Source organism: Rana temporaria, chromosome 1 (genome assembly GCF_905171775.1).
Source record: "Rana temporaria chromosome 1, aRanTem1.1, whole genome shotgun sequence".
NCBI lineage: Eukaryota > Metazoa > Chordata > Amphibia > Anura > Ranidae > Rana > Rana temporaria.
Window position 1 is genome coordinate 270,965,877 of NC_053489.1, and position 17,974 is coordinate 270,983,850.

General features: G+C 40.8%; 1 protein-coding gene across 1 annotated transcript in view; it reads left to right on the forward strand.

The window, feature by feature from the left end:
- The window catches only part of LOC120942288 (G-protein coupled receptor 54-like), a 163,138-nt gene extending 154,237 nt beyond the window's left edge, over window positions 1–8,901 (forward strand). Inside the window, exon 5 of the mRNA XM_040355509.1 lies at window positions 7,951–8,901. Coding sequence (XP_040211443.1) covers window positions 7,951–8,301 — 351 coding nt within the window. The 3' untranslated portion in view covers window positions 8,302–8,901. The remainder of the gene's footprint in view (window positions 1–7,950) is intronic.
- Window positions 8,902–17,974: the final 9,073 nt, after the last annotated feature.

The following is a 17,974-nucleotide window of genomic DNA, read 5'->3' on the forward strand; positions in this document are numbered from 1 at the left end:
TCGTTTTTGCGCTATAAACAATAATAGAGCGACAATTTTGAAAAAAAATAATATTTTTTAATTTTTGCTATAATAAATATCCCCCAAAAATATATATCAAAAAAATTTTTTTCCTCAGTTTAGGCCGATACGTATTCTTCTACATATTTTTCGTAAAAAAAATCGCAATAAACGTTTATTGATTGGTTTGGGCAAAAGTTATAGCGTTTACAAAATAGGAGGTAGTTTTATGGCATTTTTATTAATATTTTTTTTTTACTAGTAATGGCGGCGACAAGCGATTTTTTTTCAGTACTGCGACATTATGGCGGACACTTCGGACACCTTTGACACATTTTTGGGACCATTGGCATTTTTATAGCGATCAGTGCTATAAAAATGCATTGGATTACTATAAAAATGCCACTGGCAGGGAAGGGCTTAACACTAGGGGGCGGAGAAGGGGTTAACTATGTTCCCTGGGTGTGTTCTAACTGTAGGGGGGTGGACTGACATGGGGAAATGACTGATCGCTGTTCATACATTGTATGAACAGATGGTCAGGCATTTCTCCCCCTGACAGGACCGGGAGCTGTGTGTTTGCACACACAGCTCCCGGTCTTCGCTCTGTAACGAGCGATCGCGGGTGGCCCGGCGGTGATCGCACCGGCCGGGCACACTTGTTGGGATCAGGGACGAGCGGGGGGGCGCGCGTGCGCCCCTAGTGGCCGCTTCGCGAGGTGACGTAGAGCTAAGTGCTCTCGCGCAGGGGAGCCGACCTGCGGCCGTATAACTGCGGCGGCTGGTCGGCAAGTAGTTAAAGAGCTAGTTTACATTCACAGTATATGAATTTTTAAGGCCTCGTTCATCCCAATTTGACAGCCTTGCAGATGAAGGTGAACAGCCCCCAAATGCAGACTGTCTGTATTCAAGCTGCCCAGGCACACAGCTTTCAAATAGGGACAAGCAGCTGTGTCCATGCAGCTGCTGATTCCCAATAAAAAAGAATGGGCTGCCTGCACGCAACATCTGGAAGCAAAAGCAGCATAAACAAGGTGCTTATTCACAGGCTAGGGGTGTTAGTTCTGATGAGGCCTATGCCAAAGCAGTACATCATTTCCATTTGAAGTGGAACTAAACTCTCTTATCCGCCAGGGCACGTACCATCATAGCCTACATTTTGATCTGCAGTTGCCAAGCTTCTTCATATGACCAGCTATGATACCAACCCAAGGGCTGAAAAGCTCACTTGCATGTGTAACAGTTATTATACTAAACAAAAAATTGTTCCCAGCATAGTTACCAGTTACCAGCTAGACAGCGCAAAAATCAAACAAAAAATCAAACAAATTTTACTAACAATTTGCATTAAAAACAAAGGTTCTAGTTTCACAACATTTGAAAAGTATATGAGGAAGCCGCACATTCTCGACAAGGCCCCTGTTTATTGTGTGGTTCTAAATGTATTCATTGCTCCATGTGGAAGCATTTAAAGCTGCATAAAAAGTGGAGCATTTTAAGTGGATAAATTGAGGGCAGGCCATTTGCTCCTTAATGGGTAAGGAACACGTCAGAATCCTAGCACAGCAAAGTGGCAGCTAAAGGCGTCCCAAGGGGCGGACTGACCATTGAGTCACTCGGGCACTGCCAGAGGGCCCCATGCCACTAGGGGGCCCCATCAGGGATGCCAGGCTCAGTAAAACCAGGGACAGTATGTAAAAATCTATGGTTTTTTTACATCTGTCCCTGATATGTCCGAAACCGACATGCTTTTGATGTGAAAATCCCTGATATGTCCGAAACCGACATGCTTTTGATGTGAAAATCCCGCGATTTTAGCTGCCCCGCCTCTGCACTGCCTCCTGGCGTGGTGGACATATGTAAGCCCAGGAGCCCCATAATCTTCTATTGCCCGGGGGCCCCATGAGTTGTCAGTCCGCCCCTGGGCGTCCCTACACCAATTTCAGCAAACTAAACAAAAATGCCAAATGCCCCAACTTAAACCTAGCCTTTAGAGTCATGCCGCGTACATACGATCATTTTTCAGCATGAAAAAAAACTTTGTTTTTCAGCATGTTGAAAAAACAATGTTTTTCCAACTTCATCATTATAATGACGTTGCCCACACACCATCGTTTTAAAAAAATGATCTAGCAAAGTGCGGTGACGTACAACGGCACTATAAAGGGGAAGTTCCATTCGGATGACGCCACCCTTTGGGCTGTTTTAGCTGATTCCGTGTTTAGTAAAAGACGATTCGCGCTTTTTTGTCTGTTACAGCGTGATGAATGTGCTTACTCCATTATGAACGGTAGTTTTACCAGATCTCATAACTTGCTTCTGAGCATGCGCGGGTTTTTAACATCATTTTAGCCCACACACGATCATTTTTTACAACCCGAAAAACGACATCGTTTAAAACGACGTTAAAAAATGCAGCATGTTCGAATTTTCTTTTGTCGTTTTTCAGAACCTGAAAATGTATGTGAAGCCCACACACGATCATTTAAAATTAAATTTTGTAAAAACAATGTTTTTTTCATGCCGAAAAATGATCGTCTGTACGCGGCATCAGATACATGTGCTTGATACATGAGCTTTGCTCAGAGCAAGCAAAACAAAAGCATAGTTACCAACTAGCTGGCAAAAAAAAAATGTGACTATGAGGCCGAGTACTCACGAGCAGACATGTCCGATGAAACCGGTCCGCGGACCGTTTTCATCGGACATGTCTGCCCGGGGACTGCCCGGGGACTTCTGTTCGATGGCCGTACACACCATCGAACAGAGGTCCGCGCGTAAACAATACGCGGGGCGTGTCCGCGGTGTCGCCGCGTTGATGACGCGGTGTCACCGCGACAATGACGCGGCGACGTGGGCGGCCTGCCTTTAAAAGGCTTCCACGCATGCGTCGAAGTCATTCGACGCATGCGAGGGATGGCGGGCGGCAGGACATGTACGATAGGTCTGTACAGACGACCGTACATGTCCGGCCGGACAGGTTTCCAGCGGACTGTTTTAAAGCAAGTCCAGGAAACAGTTGTCCGCTGGAAACCTGTCCGATCCGCCCGAAAATGGTCCGCTCGGGCCTACACACGGCCAAACATGTCTGCTGAAACTGGTCCGCGGACCAGTTTCAGCAGACATGTTTGGTCGTGAGTACGGGGCCTGAAAGAGTGCCCGGTAACAGATGATCATCTTGTTTGATGGTTTTCTCTGGAACTTTAATGAAGATGTAAAGGTTGCAGGTGGAGCCAATGCATTTCAGGGGAACAGCCTTCCACCTTTTTATACAGTAGCTCGTAAGTCAGCAAAATGGATATAAATTTCATGTCAGATACATATGTAAAAAGTGATAAGTATTATATAACAAGATTCAATTGTCAAACAGGGAGTGACACTAAAAATAGGCAGGACTGGCCTTATTTGTTAAAGATTTATTACTTTTTATTCTTACTTACTTTTTATTCCCTTTTACACTTATAAAAGGCTATCTACAGATGTTTATATTTTTTTTCATGTATTCAGATGTACTAACACAGATTATAAAAGATTTTTTACGTTTTCCATATGTATCTGACATCTAATTTTTATCAGTCCTGCTGATTTACTAGCCCTGAGGAAGGCAAAGGCTGTTCCCCTCAAAACATGTTGGATCCACCTCTAAGTTTTCCATCTTTAACCTGCCTGGCGGTATTCCCGAGTCTGACTCAGGGTTAGATTTTCCTGCTGCGAGCGGTAACCCCGAGTCAGACTCGGGCTTGCCTCGCTAGATCCACAGGCAGGGTTTACTTACCTTGTCCCTGGATCCAGTGATGCCACCGCGCTGTGTGAGCGAGCGGGACCTCGCTCGATTCACACAGTGCCTCTGTGTGACGCCGATCTCCGTTCCCTGCGACGTTACGACGCACGGGGACGGAGAACGGCGCCAAATTCAAAAAAGTAAACAAACACTTTACATACAGTATACTGTAATCTTATAGATTACAGTACTGTATGTAAAAAAAACACACCCCACTTGTCCCTAGTGGTCTGTCCTGTGTCATGCATGTCATTTTATATAATAAAAACGTTTCTTTCTCCCTGCAAACTGTAGATTGTCCATAGCAACCAAAAGTGTCCCTTTATGTCAAAAATTGTTTTAGATCAGCTAAAAAACAGCGATAATAAATTATAATCACTTGCAGAATTGTGCGATAGCGATTTGAGGAAATTCGTCATAAAAAAAAAAAAATAATGACAGCAACAATTCTGCAACTGAGCAAATTTCAGTGATTTTGATTTGATTACATTATTGAATAATTTTTATTATAATTATATAATTATTTGTTATAATTATTTATAATTATTTATTATATTATAATTTATAATTTTGTTTTTAAAAAAATGTCATACCCGGGATGCCTATTAGAATCCTGTTTGGTCAGATTTAAGTGAGTTATTTCTAAAAATTACAGACCTACAATATAAAACGCCAAATTTCCTTGCAAAATAATGGTACTGCTTTCAGCATGTTTTTTCTGACAGAATCATACCGCCAGGGAGGTTAATAAAGTTCTAAAATAAACAATCAAGTGAGATGATCATCTGTTACCAACTCTTTGGCCCCGTACACACGATAGAATCCATCCGCAGATAAATCCCAGCAAATGGGTTTCTGCGGATAGATCCTATGGTGTGTACACGCCAGCGGATCTGTTTCCGCGGAGAAATCTCCTCTGGGATGGATTCCAGCAGATCGGATATTTGCTGTGCTGCACAACAAATCCATCTGCTGGAATCCATTCCAACGGATGGATCCGCTCGTCTGTACAGACTTACCGGATCCATTCGTCCAAAGGGATTCCCCGCACGCGTCGTAATGATTTGACGCATGCGTGGAATTCCTTATATGACAGCGTCGCGCCCGTCGCCGCGTCATAATCGCGGCGACGGCGCGACACGTCATCGGCAGAGGATTTCCGCGCGGATTTCAATGCGATGGTGTGTACACTCCATCCCATCGAAATCAGCGGAAATCTTTGAGAGGATTTATCCGTGGAAACGGTCCGCTGGACCGTATCTGCGGATAAATCCTCTCGTGTGTACGGGGCCTTTCATACTCATTCACACTGTGTAACAACTTGCAAAAACTTAGTTGTGCAAAATGTGCAAGTATGTGGAAGCTGCACTGCCTTGTCACAGCCCCTTTGTATAGTGCAGGTAAGCACAGTTGATTGATAATTAATGGCTTCAGCCAAACATTACCCATGAGTGAAAGAAAAGTTTTTGTGTTCTCATTCATATTCTCTGAAAAATGGCCAAGAAATCATAAATTCTGACAGGGTATGTAAACTCATGAGCACAAATGTATTTGCATCAGGTATAGGCAGCCCACTCCTCCTTAAAGGTGCAGGACCACACCAGAAACCCACGCTGCCTTGTCACTGCCTGCACCTTTAAGGAGGAATGGGAATTTAATTTCCCATTATTATGTGGTAGCAGGTAGACATGTGTACTGCCAAAAAATTTGTTTCTTTTTGTTTTTTTCTGAAACTAAAAATTTGGAAATTAGGCAATTCGAAAATTCGTCAATTTGAAGATTCAGAATTTCGAAAATTTCGAATTCAGAATTTCGAAAATTTCGAATTTTGAAAATTCGGAGTTCAGAAAATCAGAAATTCAAAAATTCGAAAATTCGGAATATGTAAATTAAAAGATTTAGAAAATAAAAAATTCGGAACTCGTAAATTCGAAAATACAAAAATACAAATAATAACTAACTAACTAACTTATAATAACTAACTATTAAATTATAGGTATTGGAATTTCCTTTCAAATTTGATTGTTATTAGTGAATGTAACAAATACGAATTTATCTGAAGTTACGAATTATCCGAAATAAAGAATGCTGCATCGGAACACATGGAACAAAACTAAAGAATAATATGTTTTTATTATTATTATTATTATTATTATTATTATTATTATTAATTTGCTGTGCTCCATTCGTTTAGATATGGCATTCGTTATTTTGGATAATTCGTAACTTCTGTAAAATATGTATTTGTTATGTTCACTAACAGCCAAATTTGAAGGGAAATTCCAATACCTATAATTTTAAAGTTATTAATAGTTAGGTTATTATTAGTTAGTTATTATTTCAGATTTTCGAGTTTTCATTCTTATTTTCAGGTTTTTGTTCTTTTGAATTTTTGGATTTTCATTCTTATTTGCTAATTTCCGGATTTTCGAATTAACGAATTTGTCTAAATTTGGAACTAAACAAATTGCTGATGTCTAGTACCAGGTATAGAAGATAGGGTCATAACTTCAAGCACTGACATTAGAACATTAGAAACCTCTTGTTCTTCCTTGTTAAAGGTAAAAGAATTGGCCCTGATATTAGCATGATTCAGTATGTCCCGTATTAGCATTTTCAGCTCACTGACTGACATATTTGAAGCCTGTAACTCTGCGTGAAAGTACAATTGTACCTTTAATACATTTGTCCTTTAATTATTCCCCCTCCCCTTCAACTCCCTGAGTGTAGCCTTCCTTGTTAGTATATCTTTCTTCTCATTACAGTGGTCCTTCACTATACATTCCTATGGGTGAGCCATACTGCAGTGTACAGCTGGAGGCCCCCATGCATATGGCTCATCCATAGGAATGAATGTGCAGTAATTTCCAGCAGGGACATTTGCATTGTAAAAGGCTATGTGGTGCAGGGAATAGCCGCACAGTTATGTCACACCCTTAAACGCTTAAAAGCATAAAAGCCATATCATGCTATAACTGAAAATCTATAGAATATAATTGCCTGTGTTGTGTCCAGTGTTGTAAGTAACGGTGTTTAAATAAACGCCGTTACCTAACGCAGCCCCTTTTGAGGGTAACGAGTAATGTACCTGATTACTCCTCCCCTCTCGGCAACACCGTTCCCATTACTTGGGCGGCGTTACCGCAATTACATCTACCGCCACTAGATGGCAGCAGAGTAATTGCTTCTGCCGGCACTGTGAATATGAATGTGACCGATGTGATGGCCTGTCACAGCGGTCTGAAAACTCCCAATCACAAGGAGCCCTGGATACAATGAGCCCCATCCACCTCACACTGACCTCTATCACCGGGGAACAACTCACATCGCACTGTGTGCGCAACCTGATCAATGATCCGGGGAACACATGGCCGGAACAAAATGTTCCACAGAACAAACGTTCCCTATAAAACACAGTGTACACAGCGACATCTAGTGGTCAACATGGCAAGTGCAGGACACCTATACAGACCAATGATCAGCAGGTTATTTTTGGTCAGTGATTTCATCTCTTCATCAGACAACAAAGAAAAATCTGACATCCCCATTCCAGATCCCTGGGGGGTCTCCATACTAACAAATCGTTGCATCTAATAAAGCTTATACAAGATAAATAAAATATTAAACAATAAACTATAGAAAATTCTAATAAAGCCTAATATAAGATTTTAAATTACAGACTCTGTAAACGTCAAGGGAATGTATATTATAAACATACATTTTAATCCAGCTTATAATTTGGATGTAATATATAGCAGATGGATAAGGGTTTTAAGTCCTATTAGCTGCACATACATGGTGGGACGGATGCACCTAGGCTGGGATATACACAAGATCACCATTTGTTTCCAGTTTTCTTCTCTCAAGGATCTGCCATTCTTTTGTCTTGGAGTATTAACTCACTGCTCCCTGGCAAGCGCCCGTCACCTGCATTCTAGAAAGGGAATCATCTCAACAAAGCATTGTAGAATATAAAAAAAAAAAGTCAGTTACTTTGCTGAGTAACTAATTACTTTTTCAATGTAGTAACTGAGTCAGTAACGCAATTACTTTTTCGGAGAAGTAATTTGTAACTGTAACTAATTACTTTTTTAAAGTAAGATGAGCAACACTGGTTGTGTATCACTGATATATTCAAAAAAACTAATCATGTGTTCTGCTTTCTTAAGGTTCAGCTTTTGGCAGAGAGATCTGAGGCAGTGCGAGCAAAGATATCCAAAATGGTGGTGGTGATAGTCCTGCTTTTTACCATATGTTGGGGGCCAATCCAGCTATTTATTTTGTTTCAAGCATTTGATTCCAATTTCCAGCAAAGTTATGAAACCTACAAACTAAAGATTTTTGCTCATTGTATGTGTTACTCTAACTCATCTGTCAATCCCATTGTGTATGCGTTCATGGGGGCAAACTTCAGGAAGTCATTTAAGAAAGCCTTTCCATTCATTTTCAAGCCAAAAGTCAAGTGCATCACTGGAGCAGTTGGTAACACAGAAATGCATTTTATATCATCAGGAACTTGACTTGTCCAATCAAAGCACTCTTTTTTTTAGTCTGACTCTGCACTACTAAGGCTCTGTCCTACAAATATTTAAAAGCTTTTAATAAATAGTGATAGGGTTGTGGAAATTATTCATTTGGCAATATATGTAAATTCTATGCATCGCCTATGTATTGGGAGCTGTACCCTGTTTTCTGCCACCTGTATAAATTCTTAGAATGTTTTTTAGGTGATATGTCTTAGATTGTGTAATATTTTGCCTCCAAGATGTGAATGTTATGTGTTTTTAAAAACATTGAAATTGCAAACAATGCAAATGCCATGCTTCTGTGTCTTACCCTAACTGTTTATTCAAGTGTATTATTTACAGCATATTGTTCAAGTACAGTATGTATCTTTTGATGCAGCAAAGATTTTGCACACAGTAATACACTACAACAATACTAAAATAGTATGTTCACCCATATTTCGGGGAAGAATGTTGGGTAAACCTGCCTCCTTCTTATCTTTTGGGGACATTGGTGTTGAGGTGCCCTCTGTTGCCTTATGAGAAATGTTATGTCTAATCGCCATTAGCAACTGGGAATAATTGTACATATATTTATATATATATATATATATATATATATATATATATATATATATATATATTTTAGGATACTTTTAGATGTGTAGTGTGTAGGAGATGGTTTCTGTAAAGGGTTAACTGGGCTGACAGTCAAGAGCCTGAAAATATCTATTTAACACTCTCCGTTTGATATGCATGAATGCTGGGTGACTAGGTGTCACAGAGACGGTCAGTCTCCTATACCTTTGGTAAACAAACAAGCCAGGAAGAAATTCACAGCTGGAATCTGCAGACTATACGGAGCCGCCTTGATTGGCTGTACTCTTCCATGAATAGCCATTGAAGGGAAGTTAACAAACTTAGGTTTAATTAATTTATCTTCAAATCTAATTATCACTAAAACTCATGTAGGAGGATATTTCCCATATTTGGGAGAGACCCGCCCAAGGGAGGGGGAGAGCTAACCATAGCCAATCATAGGTAACCTGTTTAAGTCCATAGGAAAGGGGCCCATAGAAGAAGGAGCCTCAATCAATAGTGTGGAGAGAGATGAGGGCCCTGGGCCCAGGCAGTCATTATTTGAGGTAAATTTAAGAGACCATCTCCCAGCACTTACCATATACTTGCTTTGTCAAAAGTTTTTCTGTTTGATATTTGTAGTGTGATGTACATACTTTGTATTTGAAACTAATATTTACTCCCTTGCTTAGGACTGTAAATGTATGCGGTATATTAGATAGACTAATAACAAAATTCTCTAATAAATGCTTATTATGTTGAAGCTTTCACTTCTGGTCAAATAAACTCTTATTTAAACCATATGTCATATATGTGAGATATTAAATCTTAAATATAACATTTTATAACGCAACACCTCTTAAAAGTTACCAGCATCAGCCCACAACTGAACATATCTAAATTATGCCATGCTCTTTTTGCTGGATTCTATTTTTCATTTTATATCGTTCATCTCATAACTAAATTATTTATCAATTTCATAGTATGGCAAATCCATTGAGAGTGCGACACATTCTGTTAAGGATTTATAATGGCCACCGTTAGAGGGTAAAGTTGCAAGTTCCAGAGAATTATTGTGTGTTGGGGTTCCCAACACAAAATAAAAGCAATTTCTTAATCCATCTATGTGCACAAAAATTTAAGATTACATAGATTTGGCCTTAAATCTGAAGTTTACCTTCATTACAGGTACAGTAAGTAATATCACTAAAGCTGTAGAGGAAAAAAATAAAGAAATCAGCTAAAACCTCAGCTTTAAAGTTGGGGGGTTTGCCAATCTAAATTGTTCAAAGATGCACAGAAGACTTCAAACTTGAATAGACCATCAGCAGATGTCAGAATTATTTAAAAGAACATTTTAAACTTTAATTAACAAAATCGAGATGAATAATAAAAAAAAAATCTTAAATCTTTTTAAATTGGACAATATGGGCCAGATTCAGGTACTTGCGCTGCGGCGTAACGTATCTCATTTACGTTACACCGCCGCGAGTTTTAAGCGCAAGTGCTTGATTCACAAAGCACTTGCCTGTAAACTTGCGGCGGTGTATCGTAAATCCGTCCGGCGCAAGCCCGCCTAATTCAAATGGGGCGTGTATCATTTAAATTAGGCGCGTTCCCACGCCGAACGTTCTGCGCATGCTCCGTTTGGAAATTTCTCGCCGTGCTTTGCGCGAAATTACGGCGCCCCGACGTGATTTTTGAATGGCGACGTGCGTTACGTCCTTTCGTATTCCCGGACATCTTACGCAAAAAAAATTTGACGCGGGAACGATGCCCATACTTTAACATGGCTGGTCTAATTTTACACCACCTAAATAGCAGCCGTAACTTTGCGACGGGAAAAGCCGACTAATGACGACGTAAGAGAATGTGACGAACGCGCGTACCTTCGTGGATCGCCGTAAACAGCTAATTTGCATACCCGACGCGGAGAACTCCACCCAGCGGGCGCCGAAGAATTACACCTACGATCCGAAGGTGTACGAAGCCGTACGCCTGTCGGATCGTTGCCAAAAGCCGTCGTATCTTGGTTTGAGAATTCCAAATCAAGATACGACGCGGCAAATTTGAAAGTACGCCGGAGTATCAGCAGATACTCCGGGGGTACTTTTTCTGTGAATCTGGCCCTATGTTGGTATTCCTATGACAGACATGTATCTTTAAGACTAAACTGTAAAAAAAAAGACTCAAAAACTGCATATGTAGGTACTTATAACATGTTACTGCTGCTTTCAAAAGATTTTTTTGGTTAAGTTTGTTTCTTTACTGGCCTGTTTCTTCAACCCGTTATAACTGTATTGTAATAGACACCTGCCTTTGGACCTTATCTTGAAAAAATCACAGTGTTAAAAAAATTATCTGATTAATGTATCATGACGACGTTACCTTAAAATCATTTATAGAATCACAGGGCTAGGTTGGCCATGTCAGACTTTAATAGTGGGTGATAACAAATACTTCCACTTAAATGCATATGCATTTATTATCACTTGGTGCATTGGACACTAATTTTTACTTTTTCTTAGAATATGCATGTGCTGCTATGTAACGTCGGCTGAGCGACACAGAGGATTATGCTATATTGCAGGAAGTTCAAAGATAGGTTGACGTATTCTGTTTCAAATGCTGCTTAATGTATTGACATACTAGGCCTCAATCTATCTGGGCAGTATGCGTTCTGGAAAATGTACCGTGTCTCCATTACTGTTGCATTAGAATTCATTATGTATGTATTAATGTATTGGTGCTGACATCTAGTGGCAATTAAATGTAACAACAACATGCCAATCCTGTGTTTGTTAAGGGTATAATCCAGCTTCCCTGCATGTTGGGCCTAGTTAGTTTAGTCCTTAAACCCCCTCCCTTCTTCTTCATGTTCCCTGAGTAAGCTATCAGTCTCTCTGGTAGACATGGGGTTGAGAAGATTACTGTCTCTTTAAACTGGCATGTCTTTTTGGAGAATTGAGCTGTCTGTGCAGGGTGCCTATTCAGCAGGTGACAATACTGTTTGGATAAAAACAAAGAAATTTGCGCTAACCAAAAATAATAAATGAATAAATAAATGAAAATTGGTGCAATAAAACCGAAGGCAGCAATAAACAGTGCATATACACATAAATAACATAGGAAAGAAAGAACTGCGCCAACTCAGATGAGCCAGCTGTGATACTGGGGAATTTGCCAATATAGATAAACATAAAATTCAAACATTGAAAAATTAAAAAAATGAATCATGGGAATAAAAAATGAATAAGTCCAAAAAGAGTGTCCTGATGGGTGTCAGACACAGGATATGCAGCAGGAAACCTTTCAGCTGAATTCTTAATCCCTCACCGTGACAGGTAATATAAATCAGTGAAGCCACCACCACATGAATAGCCTCTTACCAGATTGCTAAGAGGAATTAGCCTTAAGCGAGATACACCGCTCTGTGTATTGGTACCAGATCCGGAGAAATTCTGATCACAATCATCCAGGGAACAAAAACCTCCAGGGGAGAAGAGCCAGCTATCCGGCGAATCCAATCCTCCACAAAGGAGAGTGGCAGCCCTTCCACTCGAAAATCGTATGGTTCCCAAGAATAGAAACAGACCAATAGTGTGATACCGTTTGAGGGTATTTATTTAAATACTGTCTGGATGGTCCAAGGTCTAAATAAAGTATGTCAATGCATTAAGTGGTGTTTGAAATATAATCGTAAAATACATTGAAATTAAACCCAATTTAAAGTACAGATGATGTTTTACCAGTAGCTTGAAGATTTTTAAAGACAGTGGCCCAGATTCAAGTAGAATGGAGCAATATTTGCGTGGGCAAAGAGCAAAGATTTTTCTCTGCGCCCACGCAAATATTTCCATTTGCCCAGCGATTCACGGAGCAGTAGCTCCGTAAATTGCGCGGGCGCTATGCTAATTAGCCCTGCGTAAGGGCGCCTAATGTAAATGATCCTGCCGGGGGCGGGAATCATTTAAATTAGGCGCGCTCCCGCGCCGAGCTAACAGCGCATGCTCCGTCGGGAAACTTTCCCGACGTGCATTGCGGCAAATGACGTCGCAAGGACGTCATTTGCTTCTAAGTGAACGTGAATGGCGTCCAGCGCCATTCACGGTTCACTTACGTAAACGACGTGAAATTTAAATTTCACGGGCGGGAGGCGCAGCTATACTTTAGCATTGGCTGCGCCTGCTATTAGCAGGAGCAGCCTTATGCTAAAGGCGCCGTACGGAAACTCCGTACCTTGCGTACGCAGGGCCCGCGCAACTTTTGTGAATCGGTGGTAGTATGCAATTTGCATACTACACGCCGATCACAAAGGCCGCGCCCCCTAGCGGCCAACGCAAGAATGCAGCCTGGGATGTGAAGGCATAAGGAGGCTTATGTCTGTCAGATCCTAGGCTGCATTCGGTGTAACGAGGTTCCTGAATCAGGAGCACTCGTTACACCGGAGCAAGTAAGCACTTGCGCCGCGCAACTATGGTTGCGCGGGCGCAAGTGCTTCTTGAATCTGGGCCAGTGGCCATCCTTACACTGTTAAGAAAGTATTTCTGCTGTCTTGAATTCATTACTCGAGCAACTGTACCCTTCGACTTTCTCATCTAAATCAGCCTGCCAAGATCCCTGTGTTGGGCTAGCCCACTTTCATTAATACCTTATTTCTTTCCCTTTCTCTTTCCTTTTCCTTTCTCTAACCTTACATATCAATTACATAGTTAATCTGGTTGAACCCACAGAAAAGAAAACACACACAAACACACACATCAAAAACCTCCAAAGACACAATCCTATACCCACTGATGATTCAAAGGAAGGCAAAAAACAAAACAAAACAAAAGCATGATCCAATTTTCTCCAGCAAGGGAAAAATTCCTTCCTGATCTCCCAATCTGATAATCCCTGGATCAACTTTACCTATACCTGCCCTTGCTTTTTGTTTTCAATTAACTCTTTTACTTCTTTTTTCCCATCTGCTTTTTTCTCCTAATTTTCTTCTTCGTAATTGTACTTCTTACTGGATCAATCATTTACTTTTAAAAAATATGCCATTGTCATTATATACTAGTAGTTTGCATATTTGTTCTATGGCTTAATGGCTACTAAATAGCGCAGCCCTGGGAATTCATTCCCAATGGAAACAAGATGTGCTGTGTTTTTATGGGTTTACTCCATGTGCTCTACTTTTTTCCCATGGCCCAGGGTTATACCAGGGCCATGGCTGCATCTGCAGCAATGGACCCAGTATCTTTGCGGAGACCCCAGATGTCACTGCCCATGCAGAGACAGTGTAAAAATAACAAAACTGTATAGTGCCCCTGCCCTGTCATGCTCGTGCGCAAATGCAAATGCATACATAAGGGTGTACACAATTTTAAAATGTGACATGTTAGGTATCTATTTAATCAGCGTAACGTCATCTTTTACATTTTATCAAACAATTGGGTATTATATTGTGTTTTTGTGCATTAAAATTCATTGAAGTGTATTTTTTACAACAATTGTATTAAAAATCTGCTGCACAAATATCATGTGACATAAAAAATGGCAACATCCACAATTTTTTTTATCTAGGGCTCCGATTAAAAAATATATATAATGTTTGGGGGTTCAAAGTGATTTCCAAGAGAATAAAAATCCTGATTTTGATACGTAGGGAGGAATGTCAGAACTGGCCTAATAGGCAAGTGGTTAAACAGCTACTCAATGTGGTTTGCAGACAGACTAATCACAGGATTGACTCATCATTGAAGATTTTTCAAAAGCATACCTGCTTAAGCTTTCTGAACTACCACTTCCGTATCCAAGAATGTCCTTGACCCCTAATTGACGGTAAAATAAATGCCTTAACACAACTTTAACATGTGTTAGTAAATTTGTACATATTCAGGTGAATTATACCTTTATTTTTACAGGACAAATTGGACTTTCTTTTGGTGGTAAACGGTAATAGATATCTGATTTTCTTCTATTAGTAAAGGAAAACTGGCCCAAAATAGTAAAAAAAAATAAACAAAAAACAAAACGATGTATTTTTTATTTAGCTGTATATTTCTTGCTAATACCGTAATTTACAACCAAAGAAAAGCCCAACAGAAATTCTCCTGTTCCTGATGATTGCAGTGATACCACATACAGTGCCTTGCAAAGGTATTCACCCCCCTTTTTCGTGTTTTGTTGCCTCACAACCTGGAATTAATATGGATTGTTTGAGGATTTGCATAATTTAATTTACAGAACATGCCCACAACTTAGATTTTTTTTTTTATTGTGAAGTAAACAACAAATAATACAAAATAACAGGAAAAGGCAATGTGCATAACTATTCACCCCTCTAAAGTCAATACTTTGTAGAGCCACCTTTTGCGGCTATCACAGCCCCAAGTCACTTTGGATAAGTCTCTATGAGCTTGCCACATCTTACCACTGGAATTTTTTCCCATTCCTCCTTGCAAAACTGCTCCAGCTCCTTCAAGTTGGATGGTTTGTGCTTGTGAACAGCAATCTTTAAGTCTGACCACAGATTTTCTATTGGTTAGAGGTCTGGGCTTTGACTAGGCCATTCAAACACATTTACATGTTTCCCCTTAAACCACTAGAGTGTTGTATTAGCAGTGTGTTTGGGGTCATTGTCCTGCTGGAAGGTGAACCTCCATCCTAGCCTCAAATCACACACAGAGTGGTACAGGTTTTGCTCAAGAATATCCCTGTATTTAGCACCATCCATCCTTCCCTCAACACTGACCAGTTTCCCAGTGCCAACTGCTGAAAACATCCCCACAGCATGATGCTGCCACCACCATGTTTCACTGTGGGTATGGTGTTCTTTGATTGATGTGATGTGTTGGGTTTGCACCTGACATAGTGTTTTCTTTGATGGCCAAAAAGTTCAATTTTAGTCTTATCAGACTAACCTCTCATCAACACCTTCCTCCATACATTTTGGGAGTTTTAAAACATGCCATTTTGTTTTTTGTTGAAAGTAAAGGGGGTCAATACTTTTGCAAGGCACTATATGTGTATGTTATTTGTTGTTTGCACCCATAGTTCTACTAAAACACACTGGCCCTGATTCAGATATGAGTTACGACTGCGTATCTCCTGATACTTCGTCGTATCTCTGAGTCCGGCCGTCGTATCTATGCGCCTGATTCATAGAATCAGCTTCCGCATAGATCCCCCTAAGATCCGACAGGTGTAATAATTTACACCGTCCGATCTTAGGCTGCAATTCCCGGCCGGCCACTAGGTGGCGCTTCGGTTTGTATACGCGATGAATATGCAAATGAGGAGAACCGCCGATTCAAAAACGAACACCCGCCCGTCGCTTTTTTTTTACGTCGCTTGCGTTCGGCTTTTTCCAGTGTATAGTTACCCCTTCTATGTGAGGGGTATCCTATGTTAAGTATGGCCGTCATTCCCGCGCCGAGTTTTGAATTTTTACGTTGTTTGCGTAAGTCGATTGAGAATACGGCTGGACGCAAGTTACGCTCATGCCGAAACTATTGACGTCCTAGCGACGTTATTTCGAGCAATGCACGCTGGGAAATTTAGCCGGCGGCGCATGCGCAGTTCGATCGGCGCGGGGACACGCCTGATTTAAATACTACACTCCCCCTAGCAGCAGAATTTGAATTCCGCCGGGGGATTTACGATACGCCGCCGCAAGTTTTGAGGTAAGTGCTTTCTAAATACAGCACTAGCCTCTCAAACTTGCGCCGGCGGATCGTAAATCAGATAGATTATGCGGATCTAAAGATCCGCTAATCTATCTGAATCTACCCCAGTGACACTAACATTAATTAAAAAAATGCTTTTTCTTAAAAAAATACTACCAAAAATATACTATCCCTGACCTTTGACCTCAACCTTTAACCCCAACCTTTACCTTTTGACCCTTGCCTTGCCCCTAACCCTGGCATTGACCTAGATCTAACCTTGATACATTTTTTCTTTCTTTTTTACTTTTTTTAATTTACATCTTACACCTTACAACAAATCTTCCTTTGCATTTAGAAGAGGAAGCCAACACAGGGACATGCTCACAGTGACTAATGTTTGAAACTGTTTTTTTTTTTTTTTTCAAAAAATACCATGCGAGATAAAGAGTTCCGACCACCGTTTTATTCTCTAGGGTCTCTGCTAAAATACATATATAATGTTTGGGGGTTCTGGGTAATTTTCTAGAAAAAAAATTATGATTTTTACATGTAGGAGAGAAGTGTCAGAATTGGCCTGGGTAGCATGTGGTTAACTGTAACTGTGTATCAGCTATGGCCCCTTCCCCCCACCTCACACACACACACACCCCTGCGCTTCTGACCCTACTTGTCAGTATCTCATGTCCTGCAAACAAACCTGTCCTGTATCCCGGCATGAAAGGCTACTTGCTTATCTGCACAAACCTTCCTCAGACTGCAGCTTAACTCACCTCTCTCTCTCTGCAGTGTCAGCATAGGCTCTGGCTTCTCACAGTAGGGCACTGGAGATCGAGGTGGGGGGTTGGATCGAAGGGCACAGAGCCAGTGTGCAGGAGATCACTGGGGGGAGATTTACTCAGAAGGACGGTCTGTGCTGCTCTCCGAGTGGTGAGGAAACCCGCCAGGTGCAACAGGGTATAATGGATTCATGAATGATTCCATGTAGAGTGGGACTGGGAATATAAACAAGACACTCAAAACACCGCCCAATGAAGCTTTTCAGCTGTGGTCACCTGATTGCAGCAGTCAAGCTTCTAGTGGACAGCTCAGTGTCCGGTGACCGGACACTCTTAAAGGGTCACTTTTTTTTCCATGTCCAGTTTTAGGGGGGCAGCCTCAGAGCGCCCCCTACTGATGGGCCACCAGTGATTGTACCCATCCACAAGATGGGCAGCAAGGTAGAAGCTGGCAACTACAGGCCAGTGAGTTTCACAGCAGTCTTTTTCTGACGTCACTTTTCTATGTTTCTAGTAAACTCACTATACACAATAATATTTGTGATTCACACAAATGGACTGGTAAAAATGCATTCAGGAAATTGAAGTTTTGAATGACACCATTAAATGGAATTAAACCAAAAACTCAACAGAGTGGAGCTATAAAATGTTTCAAGCCCAATTATTGTAATGTTCATG